Source organism: Balaenoptera musculus, chromosome 2, assembly GCF_009873245.2.
Source record: "Balaenoptera musculus isolate JJ_BM4_2016_0621 chromosome 2, mBalMus1.pri.v3, whole genome shotgun sequence".
In the NCBI taxonomy this organism is placed as follows: domain Eukaryota; kingdom Metazoa; phylum Chordata; class Mammalia; order Artiodactyla; family Balaenopteridae; genus Balaenoptera; species Balaenoptera musculus.
The window spans coordinates 14,871,598-14,891,500 of record NC_045786.1 but is presented as its reverse complement, the minus strand read 5'-3'; the positions used below and the strand labels follow the sequence as shown (position 1 = coordinate 14,891,500).

Here is a 19,903-nt window from a genome sequence, read left to right as displayed (position 1 = left end):
TTCTATCTGCCAGTTTCCAGGAACAATCAGTCGAGCCCCAGGAATGAATGTCACCAAAGTTGACATCTTTGTTTATTGTCTTTTCTGAAGGAACGAAATCAATTTATTTGAGCAGTCTGCCCTTGAGGTGAATGAACTAAACTTCAAATATGGAAATTACTAGCACTTGCTTAAACATTTTAAATTTCAATTTTGCGTTTGAGGTGCTCATCATTTTTAACACAAAGGATTCTCTGCAATCTGTTTGCACGTCCCCGTAAGTGTGCAAAACCTATACCATTTAATTGAATAGTGGTATTAAACTGGAAACCAAATAGTGAAAGAATTTAAAATCAAAGCACATCAATGGGGTGTTCACTTCACCTCCAGACTCAATGTCCCTTAATATGCCATCATAATACCTGTTAATAGAGAGAGCAGCTAGAATAGAGATGCAGAAAACTTGGCTAAATAATATGAGAACAGAAAAACATGTTCTCCAGAAATATGTGTGCAATTTTTGCCACTTCATTTAGATGGTTATTCTGAAGCGTTTAGAAATAGCACTGGCTTGGGACACCAGGATACCCCTGTAATATCTTGGAATTGAATTTGCTACATTCCTCCTTAAATGTTTTGCTCTAATTAAGACACATAAAGTCATGTGCACATTCATAGATACCTAAATATTTATGTTGTCGACTGGTTAGTAATATTTTGAAAATCCATGAAGATTGTTTATTTTATTAAAATCATCATCATCCAAAAATGTCATAAAATGCTAATTGGCTAGTAACAAACTACATTCTGTACAGGTTTCATTAGATATGAAAGGGTGTCTTGACATCTATACCAGTACTGTAAAGGGGAATTTGTAAAGGGAGATTTCATAAGTAGCCATTATTAGAAATATAAATAAGTAATAGTTATGAAAGTAAGCATTTATGCCTAAATAAAAAGAATGAGTAGATTTCAAGGTATAAATGCAATTACGATTTTTTACTCTAAAGATTGGCAACCTATGTCCTGCAAGTCAAAGATAGTTTTACTGATGAGAACTCTTATTGAATGAAACATGTCCCTGGCTCTCCTCTTCCTTCCTGAGAAGGACTGTCCCTTGCCTGCTGCTTCCTCAACAGGTTCTGGGTCTCTGGCCCACTTGGGAAGTGACAGCCCAAGGTCAAGTCATAAGTGTCTTTTCCTTTCCTTTCCCATCCTCACACACACACAAAACATGAGACTGAACTTTGGCATGATGCTTGTAAAAGACTGCTAATCCCAGAAATAGAACCAGATGCTTTTTGGATGAATGGATGGATGGATGGATAGATGAAGGGAAGGAGGGATAGAGGGATGGAATTATATATGAGATTTGAAGAAACATTCAAGGCTTCCTTTCGTGACTCAAGTAGATATTTTTGCCACATTTTCCCCAAAGCAACATTTTAAATTAATCCTATTTTCCCATGAAAGTAATCTGTCACACTCTTTTGAAAATAAGAAAATAGCCAAGAGCACAAAGTGCAGTAATACAAGCATACTTAAGAATGAAGCCAAACTCTTAAAAGTAACAAATGTTCAGGGCAGAAACATAGTTTATATGGTGTCATGAATCTGACAGTATAATTTGCCTCAATTTGCCTCATATAAAATATAATAACATAATAGCTACGTTAATTAAGTACTTATTACATGTCAGGTAATCTCCTATGTACTTAATATGTATTAAATGTTTGGTTTTTCACAGTAACCCTATGGAGTAGTTACTGTTATTGACCATGTGGTAGAGATAAGCCAACCGAGGACTAGACAGATTAAGTAATTTATTATAACCTCATTTGCTCTTTATTGGAGAAGTAGTTACTCCAATATCTGTAACCCATTTTCAACAGTCTTTCTTTTTCTGTTTCTTTTTTTTTCCCCTTTTTTTCCCTCTCCCTCCTTCCCTCCACCAAACATGGGTTTAAGTACATATGATGTCAGACATTGACACCCTCCTTGTCCCAGAGAAGTGACAAGACACACAGCCTCTGTCCCTTTGCAGGCACAATGTTAATTCTTTAATCATATTTAATTTATCTTTACCTGAAATTACCAGGTTCTTTTCAGACTGCTTTACCAGAAGAACTCACAAGAAATAAGAGGAAATGGCAGTACATACAGTTCAGTGTTAATTGAGAAATTATTGATCACAGATTCAGAGTGCAGACTCTGAGGGCAGACTGCTCGTGTTTTTTATTTTTTATTTTATTTTTTATTTTTTTTATTTTTTTAATTTTTATTTATGGCTGTGTTGGGTCTTCATTTCTGTGCGAGGGCTTTCTCCAGTTGCGGCAAGTGGGGGCCACTCTTCATCGCGGTGCGCGGGCCTCTCACTATTGCGGCCCCTCCCATTGCAGAGCACAGGCTCCAGACGCGCAGGCTCAGCAATTGTGGCTCACGGGCTTAGTCGCTCCGCGGCATGTGGGATCTTCCCAGACCAGGGCTCGAACCCGTGTCCCCTGCATTGGCAGGCAGATTCTCAACCACTGCGCCACCAAGGAAGCCCCGACTGCTCGTGTTTGAGTCCCAGTTCATCTTAATAGCTTCACAACCTTGGCACGTTTCCTAATTTCGCTATGCCTTAGTTTTCTCATCTATGAAATGGGAATAATAATAATGCCTATCTCTTATGGTCATTAATTTGATACTTGTAAAACAATACAAATATGCCTGGCAAATTGTAAATGAATTGTTTATATTTTTTATTGTGATAAAATACACATAACATAAAATTTACCACCTTAATCATTTTTAAGTGTACAATTCAATGATATTAAATGCATTCATAATGTTGTGCAACCATCACCACCATCCATCTCCATAGCTCTTTTCATCTTGTAAAACTGAAACTGTATACCCATTAAACCAAAACTCCTCATTCTCTCCTCCCTGCCCCCAGTCCCTGGCATCCACCATTCTACTTTCTGTCTCTATAATTTTGACTACTCTAAGTGGAAACATACGGTATTTGTCTTTTTGTGACTGGCTTATTTCACTTCGCACAAAGTTCATCCATGTTGTAACATATGTAAGAATTTCCTTTCTTTTTAAGGCTAAATAACATTCAATTGTATGTTTATGTGACACTTTGCTTATCCATTCATCTGTTGATGGACACTGGGTTGCTTCCATGTTTTAGCTATTGTGAATAACGCTGCTAAGATAGATGTACAAATGTCTCTGCAAGATTCTGCTTTCAATTCTTTTGAGTGTATACCACAAAGTGGAGTTGTTGGATCATATGGTAATTCTGTTTTGGTTTTTTGAGGTGCACCCTACTGTTTTCCATAGTGACCACATTATTTTCCTTTCCCACCAAGAGCGCACAAGGGTTCCAATTTCTCCACAACCTCACCAACATTAGTTATTTTCTATTTTGTTGATAGTAGCCATCCTAATAACTGTGAGGAGGTATCTCATTGTGGTTTTGATTTACATGTCCCTAATGGTCGCTGATGTTGAATATCTTTTCATGTGTTTAATGGCTATTTGTGTATCTTCTTTGGATAAGTGTCTATTCAGGTCCTTTGCCCGTTTTTGAATCAGCTTGTTTGCTTTTTGTTGTTGAATTTTAGGAGTTCTCTATATATTCTGGATATTCTGTGGGCTACCTTTTTAGTCTGGTGATATTTTTCTGATGCACAAAATATTCTGATTTTCATGAAGTCTAAAATGTCTATTTTTTCTTTTGTTGCCCGTGCCTTTGAGGTCATAGCCAAGAACTCACTGCCAAATCCAATGTTCTGAAGCTTTTGCCCTATATCTTCGTTAAGAGTTTTATAGTTTTATGCCTTGCATTTATGTCTTTGATTCGTTTTGAGTTAAATTTTGTTTATGGTGTTAGGTAAGAGTCCAACTTCATTCTTTTGCATGCGGACATCCAGTTTTCCCAGCACTGTTTGTTGAAAAGACTGTCCTTTCCTTATTGAATGGTCTTGGCATCATTGTCAAAAATCATTTTACCATTTATGCTACAGTTTATTTCTGGGCTGTCTATTCTATTCCATTGGTCTATATGTCTGTCTTTATGCCATGACATACTCTTCTGATTACTGTAACTTTGTAGTAAGTATTAAAATCAGGAAATGTGAGTTCTTCAGCTTTGTTCTTCTCTTTCAAGATTGTCTTGGCTATTCAGGGTCCCTTGAGATTCCATATGAATTTTGAGAAGGGTTTTTCTGTTTCTGCAAAAACATCATTGGGATTTTTATAGAGATTATATTGAATCTGTAGATAACTTTGGGTAGTATTGACATCTTAACAATATTAAGTCTTCTAATCCATGAACATGAGATGTGTTTTCATTTATTTATGTCTTCTTTAATTTCTTTCAGCAATGTTTTATGAACAAGTCTTTTGCCTCCTTAGTTAATTTCTAAGTATTTTATTCTTTTTGATGCTATTATAAATGGAATTGTTTTTGTAATTTCTTTTTTTATTGTTCAGTGTTACAATATAGAAATGCAACTGCTTTTTGTGCATTGACTTTGTATCGTGCTACATACATTGTTGATGAATTCATTTATCAGCTCCAACAGTTTGTCTTTGGAATATTTAGTGTTATATATATATATATATATATATATATATATATATATATATATATATATATATACACACACACACACACACACACACATATACACCCATATATATATATATAAATAATCATTTCATCTGCAAACAGAGATCAATTTACTTCTTTCTAATTTGGATGCCTTTTACTTATTTTTCTTGCCTAATTGCTCTGGCTAGAATTTCCAACACTGTGTTGAATAGAAGTAGCAACTGTGGGCATCCTTGTCTTGTTCCTGATTTTAGAGGAAAAGCTTTTAGCTTTCACAGTTGAATATGATAGCTGTAAGTTTTTCATGTACGGTTTTTATTTTGTCAAGGTGTTCTCCTTCTTTTCCTAGATGTTGAGTGTTTTCATCACAAAAGGCTGTTGAATCTTGTCAAATTCTTTTTCTGTATCAATTGAGATGATTACATGTTTTTTCACCCTGCAGGACTCCCTTAAGCATTTCTTGCAGAACAAGCCTGGTGGTAGCCAACTCCCTCAGCTTTTCTCTGAGAATATCTTAATTTCTCCCTCACTTTTGAAGGAAAGTTTTGCCAGATTTTGGTTGACAGGTACTTTTCAGCACTTTGAATATATCAGCCCACTGCCTTCTGTCTTCCAAAGTTTCTGTTGAGAAATCTGCTCATATTCTTATTGAGGATCCCTTGTATGTGATGAGTTGCTTCTCTCTTGCTGCTTTCAAGATTCTCTCTTTGCCTTTGTCTTTCAAAAGTTTGATTATAATTTATCTCCATGTTGGTCTCCTTCATTTCATCTTACCTGAAGTTCCTTGAGCTTCTTGGATGTTTATATCAAATTTGGGAGGTTTGGATCCCATCAAACTGGGAAGTTTTCAGCCATTATTTCATCAAATATTCTCTGTCCCTTTCTCTATCTTCTTCTTGGAATTCCAAGATGCAAATACCAATCCACTTGATGGTGTCACACAGGTCTTTTAGGCCCTGTTCACTTTTCTTCAATCTCTCTTCTTTCTGTTCCTCAGACTTGAGCATTTCCATTGTCCTATTTTAAGTTAATTGATTCTCTTTTCTGCCTGCTCAAGTCTGCCTTTGAATGCTCTACTGAATTTTTCATTTCAGTCATTATATTTTTCAGCTTCAGAATTTCTCTTTGGTTTCTTTTTAGGTTTTCTATCTCTTTATGGATATTTCCATTTTGCTCATATATTGTTTTCTTGACTTTCTCTACCTCTTTCTTTAGTTCTTCAAGCATCTTTAAGACAGTTGCTTTAAAGTGTTTGTCTTATAGATCGGCCATCAGGTGTTTTACAGGGACAGTTTTTGTTGATTACTTTTTTTTCCTTTGAAAGAGCCATACTTTCCTGTTTCTTTGTATGCCTTGTGAAATTTTTTTCAAAACTGGACGTTTGAATCTCATTAAGTTGTGACTCTGGAAATCACATTCTCCCCCTTCCCCAGAGTTTGCTGCTTTTTGTTATCATATTTATTTAATTTATTTACTAGTTTATTGGTTTTGTAGGCTGTCTCTGTGCTGAGGTGTAATCTTGAGGTCTTTTCGAGTCTTTTCTGAGCTTTTCCCTGGCCACGCACAGCCATGTTCTAATTTTCCCCACATGTGAATTTGATTTTGAATGTCCTACTCTTTCATATCTGGCTCCCAAAAGTGGGAAAAGAGAAAAATGAAGGGAGGTGGGATGAAAAGGGTACTGGTTCTTTAAATCACTTGGATGTTACTTTAGATCCAGGGAGAAAGGCTTACAACAATGGCAGAAGGTGCAAAACCAATGGCTGCATCTTTGTCTGCCCCTCAGTGATGAGAAGCACCAATCAATCAGTGATCACAACACAGACTCCCAATGTTTGCAGGACAGGGTACATTTTGCCTACCACGGTTCCTGCAGGCTGCTTCAGAAACAGGTGTGTAGCTGACTGCCACATGGCTGATGGGCGGAGGATGCATAGCTACTTCTGGACTAAGTGCTGAAACTGACTGAAATTAACCACAGCTTGCAGTCTGAGCCTTCTCCCTAGAAGTTGCAAGCCTTCCACAGAGTCCAGAGTTCCAAAATAGTTGTCAGACAGATTCTGCCAGTGCAATTGTTTTCTATGTGGGAAGACAGATTCCTGAGAGTTCCTACTCTGCCATGTTCCCAGAATCCTCTCTGTAAATGAACTTTTACATAATGAATTACTCTTTAAATTTTACATTCTTTAACTGATGAATTTCTGTTATGTAAGGGAAACCTTTAGGAATTTGAGCTTTATTAGATTTGGAGAAGGTTTACTGAATACCAACTATGGGTCTCAGGCAAAGAATAAACAAACAATAGCAACAAAACTTTAAAGGATGTATAAGGAGAATTAGGAGGTCATATTTCTTTGCTTTATTTGAAATTCTGTTATTTTGTATTTACCACACATTCTGATAGTCAGTCACGTTCGTTTTTTTCTATTAATGAAAATTATAATAAAAGAAAGAAATCAGTGCTTATTAAATGAGGTTTAATAGACCAAAAAATGTTTAAAACATAGATGCAAAGGTTGGAAATAACAAAGATGTAAATTGGTAATGAAAGGATTAGGAATCACTGTTCTAGAACTTCTTTGAGTCTTAAAGAATTTTCTAATGATTCAAAAATACCAGTCATATTATGTACTAAGATACAGTTACCTGCTGCACATAATTTAAGAAGGTCTCCTCTAAATGCCTGAGTAGACATCAAATATTGCAGAATTTTAGAACAAGAGAAGACTTTAGAGATTAGTTTTATTTGGCTGATTGACTTTGCCTTGGCTAATTATTACTTTAGAAATTTAATGTCTCCTTTTTCCTAACTTTCTGAAAATGGATATTACAGTGGAGAGCATCTCAATAAAAGTTAGAGAAAATGATACTGACATGTGGCATAGTGGAATATTTTCATGTGCTGTGTGTTCCCTTTAGATAGTGATAAACTATTTGAAGGTCATTTAGCATCCATCTGTTACACTTTTATAGAGCATTTCAGTTTAAAACAGATTTTGAAAATTATCCTTTGAACTCATGCACAGACTTTCTGAAAATGCCTGTGTAGCCCACCAAAATATGTCTGATACTCTTCAATTTAAATTTCCCAAAAGAAAATGAGAGAGATTTCAAAAAGTAATCCATTTTTCCATAGGTAAGAGTGCCAGTGGTTTAATGAGAAAAATCAAAGTTAAATTTATTGTATAGTTAGAGTTTTAGATTTTCCACAGAACTTTTAGAATAAAGGCTATTCATTTTGCCTTATTTAACAGAATAAAGGTGAACTATAAATTAAAACACAATTATAAATGTGTTTTTAATCATTAATAGTATGGATTTTTCATTTGCCCAAATAAAGAGCATCTAACTTCTAAAACTGGTGTTATGGAAAAGAAAAGGATAGTTGTACAGAAAGTTAAAAAAAAAAAAATTCACTGGTACTTTATTAAGAATATAAATATTCCCTCCAATGAAAGCGCAGACCTGCGAGTGCACACGTGAATGTCCTGACAGCTGTGCTTTTCTTCCAGCCTCTACAGATGACAGTGCAGCCGAGAAGAAAGGGGGAACCCTTCCTGCCGGCCTCATCGTTGGAATTCTCATCCTGGTCCTCATTATAGCCGCAGCCATCCTTGTGACCGTCTATATGTATCACCATCCGACGTCAGCAGCCAGCATCTTCTTTATTGAGGTAAGTGTCAAGTAGAGTACGTGAAAACCATGCTAGCTGATGAGCTCCAGCCCTCTGCTGACACCACCTGCATTTAATATTTAGCACGTGATTTCTCCACTTTGCAGTTGCGAGCTGGCTGATTTCACACATGCACGCAGGCGTGCGCACGTACATATTGATAGATGGCTTTCGTGTGATGAGCTCAGTTACCTTACCTCAGGAGCTTTTAAAGAAATAAGCCATCTCGCCTTTTACAGATCGAGAAGAAAATAGAAACCATATTTTTTGTCTTATTATACCAAGTATGTTAACCAGCTGCTGTTCGATCCTAGAAGGAAATGAAGCATATGCTGGAGGCTAAAGGATTTAGCTTAAATCAACTAATCGATATAACAGTAATTGAGTATTGGCCAGATTCGTAATACAATATGGTAAGCCTGCTCTTAAAATGCTCACAGACTATTTAGGAAAAGTACATATTTCCCTACAAAATAGCAGCTATAACAATAAGATTATGGTATGTGCCATCACCATTTTGTGTGATGTGTGTATATTTATACATGTACATATAAACACACATGCATACACACACACTCATTCAAACACAAAGAGAGCACTGTGCCGAATCAGTGTTGTGTTTTCATGTACAGAAAGTAGAGTTAGTGCCAGTGCCCAAGAACTGTCAGGTAGGAGGACCAGCGGCTGTGTACAAAGGGCCAGAGCCAAGCCCTGATGTCCAGAAGGCCTGAGACTGGGAAGCCTGGGGGCCACAGGATAAGGTCAGTGTGACCAAGTCACCTTCTGTCCTCCAGACAACTGGGCTTCCTGGGCCTCGTGTGTGCATAGCTTTCACCCCAACATCTTAATGGAGCCACTGCTCTTCAACACAACATCAGTACTAGAGCAGTGAAGGAAATCTTCTCCCTCGGAGCTTCAAACTTGTAAACTTTAGGTCTTTTCCAGTTCACTGGGTGATGTGCAGAAGGCAGCTTTGTTCACGTGTTGAGTAAGAAATTATAACGACCTTTAAACTACAAAGTTACCTTTAACCTCTGTAACAGGGGGAAGTGAATGCAAATCAATTAAGTAATTGCTCAGAAGTCCTCTATGGCTCTCAACTGTCTGTGGAGTAAAGTGCAGTCTCCTTAGTTCTCCTTCAAGGCCTTGGCTATTTGTATCTTGTCTATCATCTCAATTTTTATCCCATAGCTTCTTAACCTGGAGTTCAGTACCATCAAATTCACTCTATTCTCTTCTCCATACACACCCCAAATTCTCCATGTCACCAAGACATTGCTCATTCTGTTCCTTCCACCAAAAAAGTCCTCCCCTTCCACCTCAATTCTTGAATTCTGGATCCAAGTAGCCTTCAATACCATGTAGCCTGTAAGCTTCCCCGGACCATCTCTCTGCCAGGACAGCTGGACATAATCTCTCTTTCCTCTGAAATTCTATCCATAGTAATACATCTATATCTTTCTCTGGCATTTACCTTTCTGTTTTGCATTAGAGTTAAATATGTATGTGATTTATTCCACCCTACAGACTTATAAATTCCTCGAGATTTGGATTAAATAACTTAAGTCTTTCAAATAAGAGGAATTCCATCAGTATTTTCTGGAAAGAAAAAGATAATAAATATCCTAGGACATATCAAACTTCCACTAAATTTTCACACATGAAGTCTTCCAAAAATGTCATTCTCATTTAAAGTTATAATAATTGAGAAATTATCAGGCATTGCATTTAGTTGGAAAGCTCTTATTAAGTTTTGTTAATGTGCTTAATTTTCATGCATGAAAGCAGAAAACTTTCCCGAGGTCATGAATGCATTGCTCCAAGATCTGACAAATGACAAGCTGTAAAGCTTCAGTGACTAACCAGACATCAGGCTGCTGCTGTAACCCTCACAGGTTTAAGCCTGTTTATACACTATGAAGTTTATTTTCTGACACTGTGAAAAAGAAGATACTGTGAAATATCTGATGGTGATGGTATTAGTGCAAATTGCACGGTGCAAAGGACCTAGTTCACACCGATTCACAGCAATCCTTGTATGACTACAAAGTAAGACTGTAGAATAGTGAAAGTATTGCCAGGAGCGGGAGGGCATTAATCTTAGAGATAATTTAATTCTACACCCTCATAACACAAAGGAAGAAACAGGTTCAGAGTGGTGGAATGGCTTCTCCAAGGTCGAAGAGCACTTCTGGGAAGAACTCTCGTCTTTCAACACTCAAGTGAAGCAGAATCATTCTGCAGATTCCCAGATTCTCTGTCAATTGCCAATAATTCTGCCTAAATCACTAACTCTTTGACACCCTGCTGTCCTCAAGCAGCTCACAGTGGCTGGTTGGCAGATGATTTTTGAAGATAATAATCATAACTTTACTATTATTAAAGCTGATCCATGTTTTCAAAATCGAAACGCAGATCCATGATGACTGCACAGTGACTGACATGCCAGACCTATGAATTCAAAGGTTTGAATTACTAATTAAATTAGAGTTATTGGTGCATAAAGAGATTGAGTTTACCAGTATCATCTAAGTTGCTTTTCATGTTCTATATTATACTGCTATCTACTTTTTAAATGAATTTGATGTGCTTTTTCCCATTAGGAAAGCAATACCTGTTCATTATTTTAAAAATTGTGGAAATGTAAAAGCAAAGTCATTTATAGTCCCAATAAGCAGAAATAATCACAATAACTATTTTAATTTATTTTCTTCTGGAATTCTTATATGCATAACTTGATGTTTGCCCATTTAGTATAATTGTGATTTCACTGAAATGCAAATTGATATTATTTATTTTTCTTTTTTTTTTTTTTTAGGCCCCATTTGTTTATTTTTGTTTTTATTTCCATTACTCTAGGAGGTGGATCAAAAAAGATCTTGCTGTGATTTATATCAAAGAGTGTTCTTCCTATGTTTTCCTCTAAGAGTTTTATAGTGTCCAGTCTTACATTTAGGTCTCTAATCCATTTTGAGTTGATTTTTGTATATTGTGTTAGGGAGTGTTCTAATTTCATTCTTTTACATGTAGCTGTCCAGTTTTCCCAGCACCAATTATTAAAGAGACTGTCTTTTCTCCGTTGTATATCCTTGCCTCCTTTGTCATAGATTAGTTGACCATAGGTGTGTGGGTTTATCTCTGGGCTTTCTATCCTGTTCCATTGATCTATATTTCTGGTTTTGTGCCAGTACCATATTGTCTTTATTACTGTAGCTTTGTAGTATAGTCTGAAGTCTGGGAGTCTGATTCCTCCAGTTCTATTTTTTTCCCTCAAGATTACTTTGGCTATTCAGGGTCTTTTGTGTCCCCATACAAATTTTAAGATTTTTTTGTTCCAGTTCCGTAAAAAATGCCATTGGTAATTTGATAGGGATTGCATTGAATCTGTAGATTGCTTTGGGTAGTATAGTCATTTTCACAATATTGATACTTCCAATCCAAGAACATGGTATATATATCTTTCCATCTGTTGGTATCATCTTTAATTTCTTTCATCAGTGTCTTATAGTTTTCTGCATACAGGTCTTCTGTCTCCCTAGGTAGGTTTATTCCTAGGTATTTTATTCTTTTTGTTGCAGTGGTAAATGGGAGTGTTTCCTTAATTTCTCTTTCAGATTTTTCATCATTAGTGTATAGGAATGCAAGAGATTTCTGTGCATTAATTTTGTATCCTGCAACTTTACCAAATTCGTTGATTAGCTCTAGTACCTTTCTGGTGGCATCTTTAGGATTCTCTATGTATAGTATCGTGTCATCTGCAAACAGTGACACTTTTACTTCTTCTTTTCCAATTTGTATTCCTTTTATTTCTTTTTCTGCTCTGATTGCCGTGGCTAGGACTTCCAAACTATGTTGGGTAATAGTGGTGAGAGTGGACATCCTTGTCTCGTTCCTGATCTTAGAGGAAATGCTTTCAGTTTTTCACCATTGAGAATGATGTTTGCTGTGGGTTTGTCATATATGGCCTTTATTACGTTGAGGTAGGTTCCCTCTATGCCCACTTTCTGGAGAGTTTTTATCATAAATGGGTGTTGAATTTTGTCAGAAGCTTTTTCTGCATCTATTGAGATGATCATATGGTTTTTATTCTTCAGTTTAATATGGTGTATCACATTGATTGATTTGCATATATTGAAGAATCCTTGCATCCCTGGGATAAATCCCACTTGATCATGGTGTATGATCCTTTTAATATGTTGTTGGATTCTGTTTGCTAGTATTTTGTTGAGGATTTTTGCATCTATATTCATCAGTGATATTGGTCTGTAATTTTCTTTTTTTTGTAGTATCTTTGTCTGGTTTTGGTATCATGGTGATGGTGGCCTCATAGAATGAGTTTGGGAGTGTTCCTTCCTCTGTAATTTTTTGGAAGAGTTTGAGAAGGATGGGTGTTAGCTCTTCTCTAAATGCTTGATTGAATTCACCTGTGAAGCCATCTGGTCCTGGACTTTTGTTTGTTGGAAGATTTTTAATCACAGTTTCAATTTCATTACTTGTGATTGGTCTGTTCATATTTTCTATTTCTTCCTGGTTTAGTCTTGGAAGGTTATACCTTTCTAACAATTTGTCCATTTCTTCCAGGTTGTCCATTTTATTGGCATAGAGATGCTTGTAGTAGTCTCTTAGGATGATTTGTATTTCTGCAGTGTCTGTTGTAACTTCTCCTTTTTCATTTCTAATTTTATTGATTTGAGTCCTCTCCCTCTTTTTCTTGATGAGTCTGGCTAATGGTTTATCAATTTTGTTTATCTTCTCAAAGAACCAGCTTTTAGTTTTATTGATCTTTGCTATTGTTTTCTTTGTTTCTATTTCATTTATTTCTACTCTGATCTTTATGATTTCTTTCCTTCTACTAACTTTGGGTTTTGTTTGTTCTTCTTTCTCTAGTTCTTTTAGATGTAAGGTTAGATTGTTTATTTGAGATTTTTCTTCTTTCTTGAGGTAGGATTGTATTGCCATAAACTTCCCTCTTAGACCTGCTTTTGCTGCATCCCATAGGTTGTGGATCGTCATGTTTTCATTGTAATTTGTCTCTAGTTATTTTTTTATCTCCTCTTTGATTTCTTCAGTCATTTCTTGGTTATTTAATAATGTATTGTTTAACCTCCATGTGTTTGTGTTTTTTACGTTTTTTTTTCCTGTAATTGATTTCTAATCTCATAGCGTTGTGGTCAGAAAAGATGCTTGATATGATTTCAGTTTTCTTAAATCTACCAAGGCTTGATTTGTGACCCAAGATGTGATCTATCCTGGAGAATGTTCCGTGTGCACTTGAGAAGAAAGTGTAATCTGCTGTTTCTGGGTGGAATGTCCTATAAATATCAATTAAATCTATCTGGTCTATTGTGTCATTTAAAGCTTGTGTTTCCTTATTAATTTTCTGTTTGGATGATCTGTCCATTGGTGTAAGTGAGGTGTTAAAGTACCCCATTATTATTGTGTTACTGTTGGTTTATAGCTGTTAGTCGTTGCCGTGTGTATGGAGGTGCTCCTATGTTGGGTGCATATATATTTATAATTATTATATCTTCTTCTTGGATTGATCCCCTGATCATTATGTAGTGTCCTTCCTTGTCTCTTGTAACATTCTTTATTTTAAAGTCTATTTTTCTGATATGAGTATTGCTACTCCAGCTTTCTTTTGATTTCCATTTGCATGGAATATCTTTTTCCATCCCCTCACTTTCAGTCTGTATGTGTCCCTAGGTCTGAAGTGGGTCTCTTGTAGACAGCATGTAGATGGGTCTTGTTTCTGTATCTATTCAGAGAGCCTGTGTCTTTTGGTTGGTGCATTTAATCCATTCATGTTTAAGGTCATTATTGATATGTATGTTCCTATTACCATTTTCTTAATTGTTATGGGTTCGTTTTTGTAGGTCCTTTTCTTCTCTTGTGTTTCCCACTTAGAGAAGTTCCTTTAGCATTTGTTGTAAAGCTGGTTTAGTGGTGCTGAATTCTCTTACCTTTTGCTTGTCTGTAAAGCTTTTGATTTCTCCGTTGAATCTGAATGAGATCCTTGCCAGATAGAATAATCTTGGTTGTAGGTTCTTCCCTTTCATCACTTTAAATATATCATGCCACTCACTTCTGGCTTGTAGAGTTTCTGCTGAGAAATCAGCTGTTAACCTTATGGGAGTTCCCTTGTATGTTATTTGTCGTTTTTCCCTTGTTGCTTTCAATAATTTTTCTTTGTCTTTAATTTTTGTCAATTTGATTACTACCTGTCTCAGCGTGTTTTGCCTTGGTTTTATCCTGCCTGGGACCCTCTGTGCTTCTTGGACTTGGGTGGATATTTCCTTTCCCATGTTAGGGAAGTTTTCGACTATAATCTCTTCAAATATTTTCTCTGGTCCTTTCTCTCTCTCTTCTCCTTCTGGGACCCCTATAATATGAATGCTGTTGCGTTTAATGTTGTCCCAGAGGTCTCTTAGGCTGTCTTCATTTCTTTTCTTTCTTTTTTCTTTATTCTGTTCTGTGGCAGTGAATTCCACCATTCTGTCTTCCAGGTCACTTATCCATTCTTCTGCCTCAGTTATTCTATTGATTCCTTCTAGTGTATTTTTCATTTCAGTTATTGTATTGTTCATCTCTGTTTGTTTGTTCTTTAATTCTTCTAGGTCTTTGTTAAACATTTCTTGCATCTTCTCAATCTTTGCCTCCATTCTTTTTCCTAGGTCCTGGATCATCTTCACTATCATTATTCTGAATTCTTTTTCTGGACGGTCGCCTATCTCCACTTCATTTAGTTGTTTTTCTGGGATTTTATCTTGTTCCTTCATCTGGTACATAGCCCTCTGCCTTTTCATCTTGTCTATCTTTCTGTGAATGTGGTTTTTGTTCCACAGGCTGCAGGATTGTAGTTCTTCTTGCTTCTGCTCTCTGCCCTCTGGTGGGTGAGGCTATCTAAGAGGTTTGTGCAAGTTTCCTGATAATCTTTATTTTTCAAATAACATTTTTCTCTTTTATTATATACTCTTTGTAAACATCATTCTGATGGCCCTATGCTATTCCATTCAACATTCATTCAGTAGTTTTACATTGATTGTCGCTTATGCTGTCAAGTGGTATTCAGAAAGCACTGAGGGCCTAATGTTGCTAACATTGCCTTGAAGTAAAAAAGAACCTTATTTCACCCAATGTGACTATGTGTTAGTTTTCTATTGCTTCTGTAACAAATTACTACAAACCTGATAACCTAAACTAACACACACTTACTATCTTACAGTTCTAGAGGTCAGAAATCCAAACTTAGTGTCATTGGGCTAAAGTCAAGGTGTTGGCAGAACTGGTTCCTTCTGGAGGCTTCATGAAGAATAATTTCCATGCCATTTTCAATTGTTAGAGGCTGCATGTGTTTCTTGGCTCCTGGCCCCTTCTTCTCATCATTCCAACCTCTGCTTCTATCATCACATCTTCTTCTACTAACTCTGACCCCTGCCTCCTTCTTGTAAGGCCCATTGTGATCCAGGATCTCCCCATGTCATGGTCCTTAATTTAATCACATCTACAAAGTCTTTAGCCTATATGGTGGTTGATAGGTTTTTGCAATTAGGACATGGACATCTTTGGGAGGCCATTATTCTGCCTGCCACAGGCTGAATCAAATGTGAGATGCATCACACACTCCCCATTAAACTGTGACATGCCCTTGACCTTAAGACACATCCCAATTTCCATGATATTAAAATGTGACCCAGTGTGTATCTTGTGTATTTCACCACAAAATCCAGACTGCATTAAACACTTGTAGGAATTAGTTTCTGTGCTCTGCTAGACACAGTGCATACTGTGATGAATTTTAGTGACTTGGCCCTCAAGTGGATAGACCACAGTTCATGCAGCCAGTCTTGTATTGTGGAGCATTGGGGTTCTTACCATTTTTTGCTATTATAATTGGCCCCATTATGAACATAGTAATGGTAACAGCGAACATTTATTAAATTCACTGGGAGAAGTGATTTACACTTATTACCTCATTTAATCCTCACGAAGACCCTATGAGGTACTAAAATTATCTCCATGTCGTAGATGAGGAAGTTGAGGCACAGAATTTAAGCAGCTTGCTCAGTATCATGCATTTAGTCAGTGGTGGAGTAAGGATATCCAGCCCAGGCTCTCCAGAGATCATACACTTAACCTCTAGGCCATGCTGTCTCTCTGTGTGTAAAAGGGGCTTGCTTCATGCACTGTATGTTGCAGTGTAGGAGGATGTGTAGCTAAGGGCATACATTATGTCTTTAGAACAGATTCCCCAAAGTAGAATCAAATGAAAGAAATAAACAGTTTAAAAGCACTTAACAAACATTGCCAAAATCATTGCCCAAAGATGTACACCAATTTATGTAGCTGTCATTGCTATTGTCTTTTTTTAGTGAAGATAATAGTGACAGTACCTATTATCTGTTTTGTTCTTGCAGGAAATATACACCAGTTATTATATGTTTTGTGGACACGAACACTCTTCCTCATACATTACCTGGGCTTTAGCTTTTAAACTTTTTGTTTATAGAAAGAGAATAGTATAAAATGGGGATTAAATTCTAGAAATTCATTGTTATATGGAATGCCAAGATGAATGTGACTCAAGGCAATAAAATGATTAAAATCAAGAGAAAAGTAGATGAAAATCAGGAGGCCTTGATGATAAAGCAAACCGTCACTCCATATATTGTATAATTAAACAATAATTGAGTTGACTGTTTACACCTCATGTCTTCATACAGAGGATCAGGGCCAAGAGTTCCATTCTCCTGAGACAGTCAGTCTTTACTCATCTGGTAGAATGATCTATTCTTCATAAACTTGTCTTCTGTGTTCCTCCATCATCCTCTTCAGGTCTTAAACTGAGCATTTACTTTTGACTTTTTACTAGATGGATTTCATTTTGTGTTTACCTGTCTGGCTTCTCTCAGTAATTTTCAAAAAGACACTTGATTTTGACCAAAACCCATCACATTATACGTGAATGAATAACATGCTTAAAAATCTTTTTTAAAATCAGGTTCACTATCTTGAAATAAAATAGCAGAGAACAAATATTCAAATAAGCATGTTTTTCTTAATTTTTAATAGATTTTGATGAAACTACTATCTCTTTGGAAGAATTAAATACGCCTTTGGTTCTACATCAAATTTAATGTTTGCTGAACATTCCTAAGCATAGATTCTGTGATTTATAATAAATTTTTATTGCATGAATATGGGCTACAGACATAAATGTTTGCACTGTTGAATACTATCACATATCACTATTTAAGATTTTTAAATAAGATACAGAAAATGTAATCTAATCGAAGGCCAAGAAAGTAATAGTATAAAGTGGTAACCATATGAAAAAAGCAATCCCATGAAAGGATTCTATGTGGACCATAAACAAAATAATTTCAACTAACAATCTTAATAAAAGAATTCATGATGAACACTGCACTTAATTTTCTTTAGTATTCTAAACAATGGCTGATATTTAGACATTTATGTGCAGATGTGACTGTTCTATATTAATAAAAATGAAGAGAAACGGTAAGACTGTGATGAAAAAGATGATCAATACCTTGGCAAAATAGATTCTATGAGTAAAATGTTAGATTTTTGATAATAGGAAAGCAAAAACTAAGAATACCCTATCCTGCTGCTGATGCTGTAAGGCACTATTGAAAACATCCTCAGAGAGAAAGAAATCAGTACAAAGGACTCATTTAAGGATGGTAGAGAACTACAGGAACAAGGCCCTTCATGTTTCAGGAGAGCACTAAGACAATGCAATGGTAATGGAGTTTGTCTCTGAGTAGATTATAATTTTTACTCTGAGGATTGGAGAAAAGACAGGGACAAAGCTGTGCTGTCAGTGTGGCAGCCACTAGCCCTGTGTTGCTGTTGAGCACTTGGAATGTGGCTAGTCTGGAATAAGGTGCATGTAAAATACACACCAGTTTTTGAAGTTTGAGTACAAAAATAGAATGTATGATAACATTAATAATTTTATATTAATTACATGTTGAAATGAAAATATCTTGGGTATAATGGCTTAAATAAAATATATTATTACAATTAATTTCACTTACTATTACTTTTTAATGTGGCTACTAGACACTTCTAAAATTATGTTGATGGCTCACACCCTATTTCTACTGGACAATGCTGGTTTATAGAGAAAACCTTGCAGAGAAGAGGGGGTTAGACAGAAAATCTGATTCTCTCCATATTTTTGAAAAGTAGAAAACCAGGTGATTTTCAGCACAAGGGAGAAGTTAGATGCTTGAGGAGAGAGATGGCTGACAAAGCTATCTGATATGTTGACCATTCATTCATTCATCTATTTGAACTTGTTGAGCCCCTATTATGAGCCAGGTACCCAAGACACAGAGGTAAACAAAATGGACAAGAAACCATCCTTGCTGTCATGCAGCTTCCATACTAGTGAGGAGAGAGAGAAGATAAATATATTTTAAGCTAGGTGTGGATTTCAATGTTTGAATGTTTAGTTATAAAAGAGGCAGTCCTCATAAAATGCTTAGAGAAAATGTTAACCTTTTTTGAGCACTAAGATATTATTAGTCAGATAATGAAGGATATAAGAGTTTATGATGATCTTTGTTCCTGAACTTCAAATTTGGTAATAATCAGTTCTGGGTAGATATTTATAATACACACACATACATACATGGATACATACATACATACATACATACACATACATACACATGCATAAGTAAATAAGACTGCTCTCCAAAACAGTTAATTTTCCTGAAGGACAAGACAGTCTCACCATTCTTAAATTGTGCATACTAATTTGAACTTGAAGTCACACGATGGTTTTCACAGTAAAACCTGGACATAAATGTCTAAATACGAGTCAGTGTTCATATCATGCCTTAAAATTCGTATTATTTCCAGGGGACCAAACTATCTGCCTTTAGTGGAAGTTCCCAGTATTTTTTATCCTCAAACTCATAGGATGTCGAAACAAAAAGAAACATCAGCAGGCATGCAACCCAGGGATTTTGTAACTTTTTCAAAATAAAGTGTATGAATTCCCTCCAGTATCTGCCTTACCTACATCTCCTTGCGGATTTATGTTTTGTCTTAAAAACTTGTGGGAATTTTGCATTACACTCTATAATATAGACACATTTGTTTAATGTAAATTTTAAAAAAAATGATTCTGCCCCCCATCCTTCCACCAAAGATAACATTTCAAAAGATGAGTCTTCTTTCTTCTGCAACTTTGAGCATCCCTGGCACCCAACCAGCAGAGCCCTCTGTTCCTGGAACCTAAGTGGGAAGTGTCCTTTCTCCACCTTTGTTGGAGGCAAGTCCAATGTAGAGACAGAAACCCAGGATGGTGAAACTGTTCTCCTGGGGCATGTCAAAGCTGATTTCAGAGCCAGTACTTGAATTCACGACTCTTCCTGGCCTGTAGGCTGCGCTGCCACAGCGGAGGCATAACCACAGACTTCTGAGCAGTTTGTCACTCAAGGGATTCCTCACCCCAAGAAATATTTGGGAATAACAAGGACCCATGGAGAATATGATTAAGGAAGACGGGCAGCTGTGGCCCTCAACTTTTCCTGGCAGTCAGTAGTGGTGCCAGGAAAGAAGCCAGAGGAAAGGAGCCAGGCAAGGACTCAGAGGCTGGTGCTGGG

At 36.4% G+C, this 19,903-nt stretch overlaps 1 protein-coding gene across 3 annotated transcripts in view; it reads left to right on the top strand.

Annotated features, from left to right (window-relative positions):
* The window catches only part of PLXDC2 (plexin domain containing 2), a 414,916-nt gene that overhangs the window by 362,109 nt on the left and 32,904 nt on the right, over positions 1 to 19,903 (top strand). For all 3 annotated transcript variants that reach the window (XM_036842292.1, XM_036842291.1, XM_036842293.1), the window contains one exon: positions 8,101 to 8,261. In XM_036842292.1, the coding sequence (XP_036698187.1) occupies positions 8,101 to 8,261 (161 nt within the window). The remainder of the gene's footprint in view (positions 1 to 8,100; positions 8,262 to 19,903) is intronic.